Below are 16,170 nucleotides of genomic sequence, written 5' to 3'. Positions count from 1 at the left end.
TGCTAGTTAGCTCTCACAGTCATTCTTTTATTCATTTCTTTATGTGTTCACATTTATTTAGTTGTCTTTTATTATATGTGCTTGATTTATGTTCTTTTTCCCCTACAGATTTAATGCATTAATAAGTTTCTGCATTACAATCATTGCAACAGATATGGCTCATATAGTAATACTATTCTGTCTTATTGTGACCATGACTGGCAGCAATGAGTGATCTGAACATCTCTTGTATCATATATGTTGACTTAAGTTGGAAATCAAGCTAAAAGTGTGTATCAATTAAAAAAGACCAAGGTATGAATGTGAATGGCTTTGCTTTAACTCCATGAGTTTGTGATGAAATATTACACATAAGGGCGAATAAAGAAAGCAAAAAAGAAATCCTTTCTTTTTTTTTCCAAATTAAATAGCTAGAAGTTTTAGCTGTGTTTTATTCTTACCGTGTTTTTCCAAAAATAAGACACTGTCTTATATTTTTTTTGCCCCCCAAAAAAGCACTAGGGCTTTTTTTGGAGGAGGTCTTATTCTTGGAGAAACACGGTTGGGGGTAAGTTTACCCCCCAAAAAAGCAGACCCCCCCCAACTTCCCAGGAGACATATACTCACCAGACCAGGACGTCTGCATGGTTCCAAGGTCCTCCTGTGATCTCCGGTTGGTGCTGCACGCCGTCCTACCCTGCTGCTAGCTGACACGCTGACACACACAGCAGATCACACACCCAGCAGATCACACACACAGCAGATCACACACACAGCAGATCACACACACACACACACACACACACACACAGCAGATCGCAGATATACACAGCAGATCGCAGATATACACAGCAGATCACACACAGCAGATCTCAGGCACACACAGCAGATCTCAGGCACACACAGCCAATCACAGATACACACAGCCGATCACAGATACACACAGCCGATCACAGGCACACACACACACACAGCAGATCGCAGATATACACAGCAGATCACACACAGCCGATCGCAGGGACACACAGCCATCACAGATACACACATCCGATCACAGACACACACAGACAATCAGAGATACACACAGCCGATCAGAGATACACACAGCCGATCGCAGGCACACACAGCGTATCACAGGTGCACACAGCCGATCGCAGGCACACACAGCCGATCACAGATACACACATCCGATCGCAGGCACACACAGCCAATCACAGATGCACACACAGCCGATCACAGATACACACAGCCGAACGCAGACACACACAGCCGATCGCAGAAAAACACAGCCGATCGCAGACACACACACAGCCGATTGCAGACACACACAGCAGATCACACATACATACACACACACACATCACATCACATCCAGCACTTACGGCAGCAGGGAATGAGAGCAAGTCACGTGTCCGGCCGCAGGTCCTGTTCATTGCGCTGCACCGCACAGCCTCTCAAGATTCTCCCGGCGAGAAGAGATCGGTGTCGCTGGATGAGGTGAGTGTGTATGCAATCCGATGTGTGTGCGATACGATGTTTGTGTGTGTGTGTGTGTGTGATTTGATGTTTGCGTGTGATCCGATGTTTGTGTGTGCGATCTGACTGTGTGTGCGATCCGATGTTTGTGTGTGCGATCTGATGTGTGTGTGTGTGTGTGTGTGAGAGCTGATGTGTGCGGGTGTGTGATCACTGCAGATCCTGCTGCTCAGCATCGGGTGAGTGTAATTGCCGGGTGCCGCTTTCTATAATGAAGTGTCCTGCAGTATATGTATCCTTTTTAGCTGCAGGGACACTTCATTATTGATCTGCGACTAGGGCTTATTTTCGGGGGAGGGCTTATATTTAAGCCTTTCTCCGAAAATGCTGAAAATCCCTGCTAGGGCTTATTTTTGGGGGAGGTCTTATTTTTGGAAAAACACAATATCATTTATTATTAAAGGGGATCTGTCAGCAGGTTTTTGCTATGTAATTTGACAGCAGCATGATTTAGGGACAGAGAGCCTCATTCCAGCAATGTATCAATTAGTTTACTGGGTTCAGTTAGACTCATATTTTTCTCTGCTGGAGTTGTAGCAGAGCTTGGAATGTTGAGCCCTGTATAATCACACCCACAGCACTGATTGGTAGCTTTTTGTGTACAATGAATAGTGACAGAAAGCTGCTAATCAGCAGTGTGGGTGCAGTTGGCCTACTAAGCAGCTTGTCTTGTAGAGATAATCAATTACCTGCTGACAAAATACTGTATTGAAACAGCAAGACACAGCTAGTAAGTGACGCATTGCTGGGGGAGTGATTAGATTGCGCTCAATGTGTTGGAAATGCTGACTATTCATAGATCCAGGGTTGCCCATAAGACTGAAACCAAGCGACTATGTGGAGAACATAACACTATCTTACAATGTCATATTATTGGAAAACATTATCTACCTGCAGATTACCAGTAGGCCTGCAGGTAAATACTGTTTTTATCTGTTGACAGGTTCCCTTTAAAGGAACTCTGTCAGCAGATTTCTACAATGTAACCTGAAGACATCTCTTTTTTTTTTTTTTGGTTTTCCTGCAATGTTAGCTTAAGCTTGTTATCTTTATAATTAGTGGGTCTCAGCAGAAGTGAGTTGTAGTCGGACTCTGCCCCCCTCTGTGATTAGCAGCTTCTGTCTATGGAAATGTGCACTGAAAGCCTGGTGTGGGCGGGGGCAGCGCCCAGCGCTCTGCTACATGCAAAATCTAAAATCTTTCACTGTGTAAGAACAGCCACTAATCTACGTGATGTATCATTGAACCCAGGGCCTTTTCTGCCAACATCTTGCTGCTCTCAGATGAGGTAGAAAAAACCTGCTGACCAATTCCCTTTAAATACCCTGTATAGTATAATCTTACAAATATTTTGCAATAGTTTATAACCATTTTACTCTAGAACTTAATAAAACTAGGTTCCCGTCACTTTGCAACACTTTATATTTTATTTTGATCTGTTTTCCATAATTCCAGAATAATCTGTAGTAAATGAATTTGACATGTAATACACAAGAAAATCTAGGCCATCCTTACTAAAATACAAGGATCCTTATTTATCAGCAGCACTTGCATCATTCGTTAAATGTCAAGATAACACATGGACTGTGAACTAGAATATTTTGTCCTGATAATTTACAGTGCTGTAACATAGATAGTGAAGTTGATACTGGACATAAATACATTTGGTGTAATCTATTCTGTAGCAGTATAATCCTGAAGAAGCTACAATCTGGTAGAATGAAGAATCCAATTTCTACATTATTTCTGACTTCAAATCTGACTTCAATCAGAATAAATCTCTTGATCACTGTCCCATTTTCAGTGACCTATTACATATACTGGATGTGTCATGGGTGTCTCACGGGTGACAGTCATGTGGTTTCCGGCCATAGAAGGTCACAGCGTTTGGCTGCGCAGAATGCTCCCTGACTTTCCATTATTCCTGCTGTCAGTATTCATTGGAATATATAGCTTTACTGATGGATTAATCTCTCTGCCTTTTGGACCCAGCAGGAGCTCGCCTTCCTCCCAGCTGCTGATCATCAGTATTCTCTTGATGCTTAAATACCCCTTCCTCCCTTGGACTGGTGCTGGTGATATTTTGCAGTTCATTCAAGCCTTGGTTGAAAGCAGGTGGCTTGTACTCCTCTGTGATGTTGTTGCTGAAAACTTTGCTGAACTTCTACCTGTGTCATCTGTGCATAAGTAGTTCATGCATTTTGCCCCTGTGTGTCCTTCTTGTGCCTTCTATAGAGTTTAGTGGGGTTGATGAACAGCTCATCCCATCCGTTCCCTATTTAGGGTCCTGCACTAGGGATACCTAGGGTCAGGTTTCCGGCTCGGCGCATAGGTGCGGAACCTATCCAGCTTGATGAGGGACCCCAGAGACCACCAGTAGGTTTGGTCAGGGGTCACCATCTTCCCCTTCCTTAGACACAGGGTTTTCCTTTCCTTCTCTTTCGCAGTTTGCTTGGTACTTCCTCGTACTTAGCTTGACAATATATTATGAAGACTAAGGCAAAGTGCAGTCCATGTGCCACATCTGGCCCTCTGGCTGTACTTGTCTGTCCCATGAACTAAGACAGCTGAAGGGCTGAAAACAGCGGCCCAAGGTCTGCAACCTATTGTGCCCTCCTCTTCCTGGAGTCCCAGGTTCACCACTATGTTCATCTACAGGACAAGGACACTGGTGAAAATAATGGTTTCAGAGGGAGCTACTGGCTACTTCTTCCATCATTCATTCAAGACAGCATATGTGAAGACATCACTACAACGTTCCTGCTGTGGGGAGCCTCAGTGCAAACAGCAAAGACTGGAGCAGAGTGCTAGGGAAATGGGAGTAAGGTAAATATTTGTTTGTTTAATTTTTAAAAAAATATCTGTGAATGTGTGTGGAGGGCTGTGTTTGGGCCCATACTGCATAAAGAGGGGTTGTGTGTGGGCTCATACTGTAATGGCTGTGTGCTTTGGCTCCTACTGTATATGGGTGGCTGTGTGTGGGATCATACTGTATATGGGGATTGCTGACTGGGATCATTCTGTAAAAAGGTGGCTGTGTTATCTCATACTGTATATAGGGAGGTTGAGTGTGGGATTATACTGTATATGGGGGTGCTGAGTGTGGGATTATATTGTATATATAGGAGGTGATGTGTATGGACTCATTCTGTATGTAGGGGCCTGTGTGTGGGCTCATATTGTATATAGAGATTCTGTGTATGAGATCATACTGTATATATTGAAGGCTGTGTGTGGCTTTATACTGTATATAGGGGGGCTGTGTGTGGGCTCATACTGTATATAGAGGGCTATGTGTCAGCTCATACTGTATATAAGGGGCTATATGTGGGCTCATACTAAATATGGGGAGCTGTATGTGGCTCAAACTGTACATAGCAAGGTTGTGAGGACCCTCATATTGAATATAGGAGGCTAAGGACATCATCATACTTTGTGGAAAGCTGTGTTGAATCATAATGTGCATAAGGGGCCTATGGGAACCTCATATCTTGTTTGAGGAGCTATGAAGATCATCATGTAATGATGAGCCAGGGGAGCCTCCGGCCTTGTAGTCATGGCTGTAGTTTTCAGGCTTGCCCCTGGCTCCACCACTACCTCAAGGTCGGGAGCTGACTTGGTGGGGCAGAGTGTGGTGGTGCAATCGTCGGTCGTTGTACAAACAGTCTTCAGGCAGGATGTGGTGAAAACAAAAGACATCTTTTATTACACTCGCCTTCACAATCCGGCTGCTTGCAGAAAACACTTCTTGGAGCTGGGGGACAACCTGCTCTAACGTACCCTCACGTGGGGATGTGCCCTGGTTAATCCGCTTCGCCGGGCTCCCACTAACGGTTACACACACACCGGACCCACACCGGTTGCTTCACTCTCCGAGGTTACGTACACTCCCGTTCTCTCCGGCGTCCCCTATGGATTCAGCTCCCACACTCTGCCCCTTGGTGTTCACTCTCTCACGTCCCGGATCCAACAACCTCTCACACACACACACTTCTCCTCCCCCCTTGGTTACTGCCGGCTCCTCCTTCCACTGTGGTGACAGCCGTCCCACCCGGCCACTAGGGGGTGCCCTAACACAATACACATAAAAAGTAAAACATTTTTATTAATAGCATTTCCGGGCTAACTATGCTCCCTTTGTAGGGGGTCTGCACACCCACTACATACCTCCCCTCTTAAAACCCGAGCCTCCCGGCGAGGCTCCAATCTAAAATCACAACTTTTAAAACCACACAAACATGTTCAATCAACTGCGAACCTGTCCAGCGCCCGGAGGCTTTGCAGCGCTCCCGGTCTTTGGTGTGCCCGGAGGCTTGGCAGCGCTCCCGGTCTTTGGTGGTCAACGCTGGAACACGGAAACTTCTCTTTCTCAATGACGCGGAGGAGCCCCTGGCTCAGTCCAGCAAGCAGGCTCTCTCCGGAATCAGCAACTTGAACGTAAAACTTTCTCCGGCTTAAACACGCCAGCATCAAACAAAACAGGCCCGCCATCTTCCGGTCTTGATGCTTATTCCGGGTGGTAGGCCCGTTGCCACTCAGCTCTCTGAGCTTGGATATATTCCGACAGGGACTGCCCGGGTAATCGGCGCAGCCTCCGGAAAGGCTCATGACGGATGAGCTGCTCCGCTGTTTCAGCCTCCGGCTTGGGCTCCTCAGCCTCCGACGGAGGTGAGGGGGTCGCTGCGCGGGACGGTGGCGGGCTGCCCATAACAATCATCGGATGGGTAGTAATGTTCTGGTTAATCGCCAGCACCGGCGAGGTTCCCTTCTCCGGGTCGGTACTCTGCCCGGGCATGACTGCCGGAGCCACAGCTAAGGTATGTCGGGGACGGGAGGCTTCAGCCAGCACCGGTCTTCGTTGCGCTTGTCGCCGGGCCTGGTGTTCTTCCCATTCTACCTCCTGCTGCCATTGGGCAGCCTCCTGTTCGGTGGGCGTACGATGCACCCCCACCGCAAACAAGCCCCGGCAGCCCACTTCCCTCAGAAATCGTACCTTTTCCCCTGGGTACAGGGTATGTAACCGCTGCGGGAGGCCTTCTGTATCCAGGTTGACGCGATTGTAAAAATAATCGTCACCGGTTTCTCCATCCCGGATAAAGCCATACCCCTCTTTCTGATTGAATTTGACGACCACTCCGGTGGTATACTGGCCCTCAAACTCTTCGCCGTGGGGACCCGCCATGATCTCCCGAGCGACGGTTTCAGCGAGCAGCCGCTCTTGCACTGGGTCCGGCTCAGGTGACGGGGATCTTCGGGTCGGTAGGGGAGACGGCAGCACCGGATCCCAGTAGAAACCCCAGTCGTCTCTCTCCAATTTCCGTGCGTATATTTCCGCCGGAGCCCGAGTTTGACTAGGTGTTTCAGACCCCACCGCGGCTGGCGGGGGTCTCTCTGGGCAGGGATATGGGGCTCCCAGCATCCGGCTCCCCGACGGTAGTTGGGTGGCATAGGTCGCCCGGACCTCTGTTGTGGTCGCACCGGTCTCCGCGTCCCACGTTGTGAGCCAAGTCACCCTTGTGGCTCGTCCCGGTCCTCCCGGTACAGCCGGCAAGTAGGCAGGGAATCCCTCCGCGGACACCACCTGCTTCTGACGGCTCTCGTCCAGATTCTCCATTTTTTCTGCAGCACAAGTCCTCAGTAAGGGCGTCAGGGTCAGTGGCGAGACTAGAGGAAGTGGAGGCGGGTCTATTTTTCCCGCTCTTGAGCATACTCCACCCCCAGTCTCACACAACATATCGACCCCTCCGCGGCGGTTCTTTTTTTTCTTCAAAACACCGCCCACTTCGCATGTTTCTCTGCGTGCCCTGGGACCGGCAACTCCCCTCTTTGGGCGGAGTACTCCGAACTTCTTCTTCGGCACCGGCCAGCCCCAGGCTCTTCTTTTGGCGCCAACTTTTCGCGCGCTTTCTTCATCTTCACAGACGACGGCCATCTTGCCGCCATCTTGTGCCCGGTCCAACGCTGCAGGCACTGTATCTTCTTCCCACCATGGGACTGGAAATCTTCTCTCATAGTCCGGATCCTGTGCCCTAGGCACCACTTGATCTCCGGCTTCTTGGGTCCCTGGCAGGGAATTCGCATCCTGCCGACTACGCCACATGTAATGATGAGCCAGGGGAGCCTCCGGCCTTGTAGTCGTGGCTGTAGTTTTCAGGCTTGCCCCTGGCTCCACCACTACCTCAAGGTCGGGAGCTGACTTGGTGGGGCAGAGTGTGGTGGTGCAATCGTCGTTCGTTGTACAAACAGTCTTCAGGCAGGATGTGGTGAAAACAAAAGACATCTTTTATTACACTCGCCTTCACAATCCGGCTGCTTGCAGAAAACACTTCTTGGAGCTGGGGGACAACCTGCTCTAACGTACCCTCACGTGGGGATGTGCCCTGGTTAATCCGCTTCGCCGGGCTCCCACTAACGGTTACACACACACCGGACCCACACCGCTTCATTGCTTCACTCTCCGAGGTTACGTACACTCCCGTTCTCTCCGGCGTCCCCTATGGATTCAGCTCCCACACTCTGCCCCTTGGTGTTCACTCTCTCACGTCCCGGATCCAACAACCTCTCACACACACACACTTCTCCTCCCCCCTTGGTTACTGCCGGCTCCTCCTTCCACTGTGGTGACAGCCGTCCCACCCGGCCACTAGGGGGTGCCCTAACACAATACACATAAAAAGTAAAACATTTTTATTAATAGCATTTCCGGGCTAACTATGCTCCCTTTGTAGGGGGTCTGCACACCCACTACAATCATACTGTGTGTAGGGTGCTGTGAGGACTGTACATGTATGGGGCACTGTAAAGCCCATCTTGACGTGTGGCAGACTGCATGGACTGTCATACTGTTTGTTGTCAGGGGTGTGAGAACAGTAATAGTGTTTGTGGGGGGGGGCTGTAGGGACCATTATACTGTTTCTGTAGGTGGTAATGGGGGCCATAATTCTGCCTGGGAGGCTGTGGGGAGATGGCTGTGTGTGGGATTTTTGGGAATCATACAGGGTGCGTGTGAAGACCATCATACCATCATACCATGTGTACGGAGGTGTAAGGAACATCATACTGAGTGTTAGGAGCTGTGGGGCATTCATACTAGGTGTGTGAGCCACATCATACTATGCTGGGGAGATGTGAGGGCATAATACTGTATAGGCAGCACGATGACTGAACAGATAGTTTAAATCCCACCAAGGACAACATCTGCAAGGAATTCATACATTCTTGGGTTTCCTCCGCCTACTCCAGTGTTCTCCCCCACTCCAAAGATATACGATAGGGAATTTAGATTGTGAGCCCCAATGGGGACAGTAATGATAATGGCTATAAAGTTATTAAATTAAATTAATGGCACTATATAAGTAAATAAATATAGTTAGCATCATACTTTGTTGTGAGGCTATGGAGGCATTGTATTGTTTGTGAGAGGACGATATATATAGGAGGGCTGTGAGGACATCATACTGTGTGTGAGGACTTAGGACATTATACTAATTTTGGGGCTGTGGAGACATAATATTGTTTGGGGGGCAGTAGGAACATCATATATTTATAGGGCTGTGGAGACATCATACTGTGGGCTGTACAAGTGCTTAATAACAGAAGCAAAGGATTTATAAACGTTTTTAAAATCAGACAATTAGGCCCGTTTCACACGTCAGTGAAAAACACTGATGTTTTTCACTGGCGTGTAAAACACGCACATGTCCCTGCGTGTGCCGTGAATCACGGCACACGTGGGTTGTCTAAGTGCAATCCGGGCTCCGTTCTCCGTGGCCCGTGATTGCACTTAGAAAACAACTCACCTGCGCCCGCTCCCGCTGTCCATGGTGCTGATCGCTCCCGCGGTGCAGCATTCGGCCGGCGGTGACCCCCGCAGCAGCTGCTTCCGGGTCGGCTGTGTCGCGCATAATGAATATGCGCGACAGTAATGAGCCGGCTCAGAAGCAGCAGGGAAAACAGGCTGCAGAGGACATCGCTGGACGCCGGGTGAGTAAAAATGATTTTTATTTTAAAAGCACGTTTTTTTCTGGCACGTGTTTCACGGACCACACCACTGCGTGGTCCGTGGAACATCAGTGATGCCAGAAAAAAATGGACATGTCTCCGTGCGGCAATCACGCACACGCGGGTACGCCGCACGGAGACACGTGCAGTGAAAAATCACTGACGTGTGAGCAGACCCATTCATTATAATGGGTCTGCGTATGTCAGTGATTCTGGTACGTTTAAAAAAAAGCACAAATGTACCAGAATCACTGACGTGTGAAAGGGGCCTTATATGGTTTGATTAGATGCTACTGCTAAAAATTCATGTTAGGCCTGCAACACACATCCATTTAAAACGTGCGTGTTTGGTCCGTTTCCGTACATACCGGAGATACGACCAAACGTGCACATATGTTTTTTTATGTTTAAAGGCACACGTGCGTGTTATTTGATCTTCCGTGTGTCCGTGTGCGTCCCATGTTTTTTGCTCCATTTGGCACGGAAGCATGTTCGTTTTTGGGACGGAGCACGCACACACGGACATAATGCTAGCCTATGGGAGTCCAAATAAAACGTTCCTTGCACGGATGTGTGGTTATGCTGTCCGTGTGTGATGCAAAATGTCATTACTACATGTCGGGAGACAGAGTAGCGGGATGAGAATGAACTCAAGTGAACTTCACCCGACTTCATTGTCATGCCGCGGCTCTGTCTGTGTGCCGTGTGCTGATTAGCGGTCACCTGTGAAAGATTCACCGGTGACCGCTAATCCCCCGAGTGACTGAAGTGTCCCCCCCTCTCTCATACTCACCGATCCCCGATCACCGGCGCTGCACGGCTCATTAAACAATCTCGTATTCCCTGGTTTCCCCGCCCACTGGCGCCTATGATTGGTTGCAGTGAGACACGCCCCCACGCTGAGTGACAGGTGTCTCACTGCACCCAATCACAGCAGTCGGTGGGCGTGTCAATATGGAGTATAGAAATAAATAAATAAATAATTAAAAAAAACGGCGTGCGGTCCCCCCAATTTTAATACCAGCCAGATAAAGCCATACGGCTGAAGGCTGGTATTCTCAGGATGGGGAGCCCCACGTTATGGGGAGCGCCCCAGCCTAACAATATCAGCCAGCAGCTGCCCAGAATGGCCGCATACATTAGATGCGACTGTTCTGGGACAGTATCCGGCTCTTCCCGATTTGCCCTGGTGCGTTGGCAAATCGGGGTAATAAGGAGTTAATGGCAGCCCATAGCTGCCACTAAATCCTAGATTTAGGAGCAGCAGCAGAAGACACCGCCGCTCCGGTCAGCTCCACGCAGCAACTGAGGTGAGTAGCGCGATCAGCTGAGCTGTCACTGAGGTTACCCGCGGCCACCGCTGGATGCAGCGGTGGCCACGAGTAACCTCAGTGACAACTCAGCTGATCACGCGGCTCACTTCATTTGCTGCGTGGAGCTGACCGGAGTGGCGGTGTCTTCTGCAGCTCTGGTCACCTCCATGCAGCAAAGCTGGAAGCGACGCTGGACCATCCTGGATTACGCCAGACATGGAGGGCTTTTTGGGGCTGATTAAATTGGTGAACCAGGGAATGTGTTTTGTGTTTTTTATTTCTAATAAAGGATTTTTCGGGTGTGTGTGTTTATTTACTGTAATTTACAGATCAATCATGGAAGGTATCTCGGGGAGACGCATGACATGATTAATCTAGGATTTAGTGGCAGCTATGGGCTGCCATTAACTCATTATTACCCCGATTTGCCAACACACCAGGGCAAATCGGGAAGAGCCGGGTACTGTCCCAGAACAGTCGCATCTAATGTATGTGGCCATTCTGGGCGGCTGCTGACTGATATTGTTAGGCTGGGGGGCTCCCCATAACGTGGGGCTCCCCATCCTGAGAATACCAGCCTTCAGCCGTATGGCTTTATCTGGCTGGTATTAAAATTGGGGGGACCGCACGTTTTTTTTAATTATTTATTTATTTATTTTACTGCACAGTATAGACACGCCCACCGGCTGCTGTGATTGGGTGCAGTGACACAGCTGTCACTCAGTGTGTGGGCGTGTCTCATTGCAACCAATCATATTTGCTGATGGGCGGGGAAAGCAGGGAATACGAGATTGATTAATGAGCGGCCGGCTTTTTCAAAAGAGGAAAAGCCGCCGGAGTTTAGAGAACAGCCGTGCAGCACCGCGCCGGTGATCGGGGAACGGTGAGTATGCGAGAGGGGTACTCCATTCAGTCACTCTGGTGATTAGCGGTCACCGGTGAGTCCTTCACGGGTGACCGCTAATCAGGACGCGACACAGACAGAGCCGCGGTATGAGGATGAAGTCGGGTGAAGTTCACCCAAGTTCATTCTCAGCACGCGACTCTGTCTACTGTCAGCCGGCATGTATCAACGACATTTAACATCACACACGGACATTTCACACACACAACACACACACACACACACGTCAGTTAAGTTTCACACGCACACACGGCCATTCCACACGCACACGTGGTTACCATATGCCGGACACACAGCCACTACACGTGCGTTACTTACGGACCAAAAAACGGATTACGGACATGAAAAACGGCCCGTATTACACGTGCGTGGTTATCAAAGATGTGTGTTTTAGGCCTTACAAAAAGCTGTATCGTAGCATGTATTAACAGTAGCAGCAAGTCAGCAGAATTATCTTCAATATTAAATGATACAATATTAATAGAAATTAATAATAATTATACTGAATATAATTATGAGCAGAATTAAAGAGAACATGTCACTTGAAAAAATACTATTAACCTGCAGATATGGGTTTGATCTGCAGGTTAAAAGCATTTGGATCGTGCCTGGCGCCAGCATCCTGAAACTCGCTACCAGGAGGAAACTAACTTTATTCCCCCTGGCAGCATTCAGGTTTCATTCATGAGGGTACCGGTGCAGATTCAGTCCCCGCTCTGTGTATGGAGAACTCCAGCTGTAATCGTGCCCACCACTTAACATTAGACGCGGCTGTCAGACAGTGCGGGAGGCACAGTTACAGCCACCGCTCTTCATGCACAGGGTGGTGACTAAACCTGCGCCGCCGACACCTCCATGACTAAAACCCAAACACTGTCAGGAAAAAGTTAACTTGTACCTGGCAGCAGGGCTGTAAGTGGGGGGTGCTGGGCAGATTCCAAACGCCATTAACCTGCAGATTAACCGCATATATGCAGATTAATGGTGTTTTTTCATGTGAAACGTTCTTTTTAATAATTTCAACCTATTGGTTCAGCTTTCCACAGCAGTCATGGTCTCTCATGTAGTCCCCCAAGAAAACTAATTGCCCACTCTTCATCGTATTCTTACACTTAGGGTATGCTCACACGAGCATGAAAATCGGACGAGTCCAATGCGAGAAAATCTTGCATTGCACTTGGACCTATATTAGTCAATGAGGGAGAGCAGTTAGTCACCTTTTCTCGCATCCAGATTTTGGATGTGAGAAAAGCGGCAGCATGCTGCGAATTTTGGCTAGAGCCGTATCCCTTGAGCCCATTCAAGTGAATGGGTGCGAGAGATACATCGGATGTTATCTCAGTGCAGTGCGATATACGCACAGGCGGAGATGGGGGGAATAACCCCTCCCTCTCCTCTGCAGCGCCCACCCTCAGCTTCACAGCTGTGACCTGATTGCATGATCGGGTCACAGTCGCATGACACTCGGCTCACGCATGCAGCAGAGCCTGAGCCAGGAGTCATTAGCATATCGCATCCGATGCTGTCCCATACGCTCGTCTGAGTCCAGCCTTAAGCAAGTTGTGGCAAGTTGTATTTTTCAAAGGATGTAGTTTGTATTTGCTCCTTATCTTGTCTTTCTAAGGCTGGAGTCACACTAGCATATGAATCAGATGCGTGCAATGCAAGAAAATCTTGCATTGCACTCAGACTAATGTTAATCAATGGAGGCAGAGTAGATCTGTGAGTATTTCTTCAGCTCTAATCAGACTGCAAAAGAAAAAGTGGAGGCATGCTGAGATTACACGCATATATTGAATGAGACTCCCCAATGCAGGTCTATGGGTGCAAGAAAAAAAAACGGATAGCACACGGACCAACCGTGTGCCGTCCGTTTTTTATAGATACATTACTATTCTGTAGCATAGTAACTATGTAAATGGTTTTGTAAGTGGTTGTAGGATAATAGCTGCTGAGAAAAAAAACACATTACATGCGAATGTCATATGGATGATAGGCAAGAAAAACTCACACACTCAAATTGAACTTGTATCGCACACTAATTACCATACGGACAACACTTGTCCTACTCTCCTGGTTGAAAATCAGTCCAATTCTGCATACGCTAGTGTGACTCCAGCCTTACACATTGTACAGATACTGTCTTTGATATCAAAATATTTTTTATTTGACTTTTCTATTTGAATAAGTATGTTTGATAATGTCGCCATAAAACCTAAGGCAGGGGTTATTCAGGACACAATAGATCCTATAGTCTAACAGTAAATGTGTTCCACAATTTTCCTAACTCTTCCTAATGTAAGGAAAGCAAAAGACAAAATGGTAACATTTCAAGTTCTAGAATACACGTTGACATAATTGCTACTTTTCTATGTTAGATTAGTATATGAAAAGAATAGATTGACTTCTATTATCCTTTCAGCTTTTATTTGGCAATTGATGGGTTAATGTGGGATAATTACTAGCTCTTTTGTGAATGTACTGTATCTTAGGAGACAACTGACATCTTCTCTATCCCAATTGTAATGCCATACTAACTTTTAACTACTATACTTTTAATAATTCTCAACTATCGCTAAATCTTTAAGGGAGCCTTAACAATTAAATATATATGTATTGCGTAAAGCATTTTGTATCTACAATATTTATCATGCCGCTACTAAATTGCATTTTGAGATATATACGGTATATATATTTATTTATTAACAGTATATATCAAAATGTAATTTAGTAACGGCATAATAAATATTGTAGATGCAAAATGCTTTACACAATCAAATCTTATTAGTTACAGTGATGGTAAAATTAGAAGTCAAAAGAAAATGTACTGAAAACTGATTTTATAGTTTAACAAACAACCTTTGTCTTTTTAAATAAAAATATAAAGATGTTTGCAAAACTTACCTTCCTTTTCCTGGGGATTTACAAAATGAAGCACTATTAAGGCGACGCATGCCCCAGTCATCAACACAAAGAGGACAATCAAGAATATCTCCAAGGTTGTTAATTTTTTTGACTTCATCCTTCCCGCACTTGGAGCCCACCGTGCAAGGACAACATCTGATGGAAATGTGGATCAGGTGAGGTCCAGCTGAATAGTCACCTGTATAATATACTTTATCAATTTATCTATATTACTCTGGACTTTGGTCAGTTATCTGTAAAGATTCTGCAGTGCAAAAGGCTACAGCTTTGAGCCATGTAATATGCATTTCTTTTTATTTATTTTATTGTGTAGTTAGAGTACATCTTTTTTTTTTTACTTTATAGCTTTTCTAAAAAATGTAAAATGTTTGTAGAAAAACTCAATGACTAAAGTTTATAGAAGCTTCTGTCAATATATTAAAGACTAGAGATGAGTGAATTAATTCAATGCAAATCAGATTGTGATCAAAATGTGTCACAGCAGCCAGATGTTTACTCGAAACCATATCGGTTGAGGTCCCTTTGACATTATTAAGTCTGAATTTGCATTAGAGCTTGAAAGTGATAGGAATCAATAATAGGAGACGTCAGAGTCATCACAACTTTTAAGGGCATTGTAAGTATTTGTGATTTACCATAAATCTATTCATTGCATTTTTGGGAAAAAAAAAAAAATTGTAAAGCTGGCAAATTGTGAAGTTTCAAAGAGTCACTCATCTATAATTAAGACCCTTTTTTAGTTTGTTTTTTTTAAGCTATTACAGCCGTGAGTAGAGGTAGGAGACTACAATGAGTAAAACAGTAAAGGGGGCTTTACACGCTACGATATCGTTAATGTTTGGTCGCCGGGGTCAAGTTGTTAGTGACGCACATCCGGCGTCATTAACGATATTGCAGCGTGTAATACTTACCAGCGACCTCAAAAATGGTGAAAATCGTTCACCATGGAGAGGTCGTCCCAAAGTCAAAAATCGGTAAGGGTTGTTTAGCGTTGTGGTTCATCGCTCATGCGGCAGCACACATCGCTATGTGTGACACCGCATGAGCGAGGAACGTCTCCTTACCTGCCGCCGGCCGCAATGAGGAAGGAAGGAGGTGGGCGGGATGTTACGTCCTGCTCATCTCCGCCCCTCCGCTTTGATTGGCCGGCCGCTTAGTGACGTTGCGGTGACGTCGCTGTGATGCCGAACGTCCCTCCACCTTGAAGGAGGGATTGTTCGGCAGTCACAGCGACGCCGCCGACCAGGTAAGTATGTGTGACGCTGCATAGCGATAATGTTTGCTACGGCAGCGATCACAAACAATCGCATGCGCGACGGGGGCGGGTACTTACACGGTCGCTATCGCTAGAAATTGCTAGCGATATCGCTACCGTGTAAAGCCCCCTAAAGGTCCAGCTCAAATGAACAATTTCTTCTTTATTGTTTGGAAAATTCAGGTACATGGGACATCAAACATTCACAAGAAAACCGCTATAGTAGCGTATGCATCAACACGTTTCTGGTGTGCTTC

The 16,170-nt window shown here is 46.9% G+C and overlaps 1 protein-coding gene across 1 annotated transcript in view; it reads right to left on the bottom strand.

The window, feature by feature from the left end:
* LOC142312211 (ovochymase-2-like) overlaps window positions 1-14,811 on the bottom strand; it is a 171,782-nt gene extending 156,971 nt beyond the window's left edge. Inside the window, exon 1 of the mRNA XM_075351118.1 lies at window positions 14,638-14,811. Within this exon, the coding sequence (XP_075207233.1) occupies window positions 14,638-14,755 (118 nt within the window). The 5' untranslated portion in view covers window positions 14,756-14,811. The remainder of the gene's footprint in view (window positions 1-14,637) is intronic.
* Window positions 14,812-16,170: the final 1,359 nt, after the last annotated feature.

The sequence above is a fragment of the Anomaloglossus baeobatrachus genome, chromosome 1, assembly GCF_048569485.1.
Source record: "Anomaloglossus baeobatrachus isolate aAnoBae1 chromosome 1, aAnoBae1.hap1, whole genome shotgun sequence".
Classification (NCBI taxonomy): domain Eukaryota; kingdom Metazoa; phylum Chordata; class Amphibia; order Anura; family Aromobatidae; genus Anomaloglossus; species Anomaloglossus baeobatrachus.
Note: the sequence above shows the minus strand (reverse complement) of the source record. Positions and strands in the feature narration are given on the sequence as shown.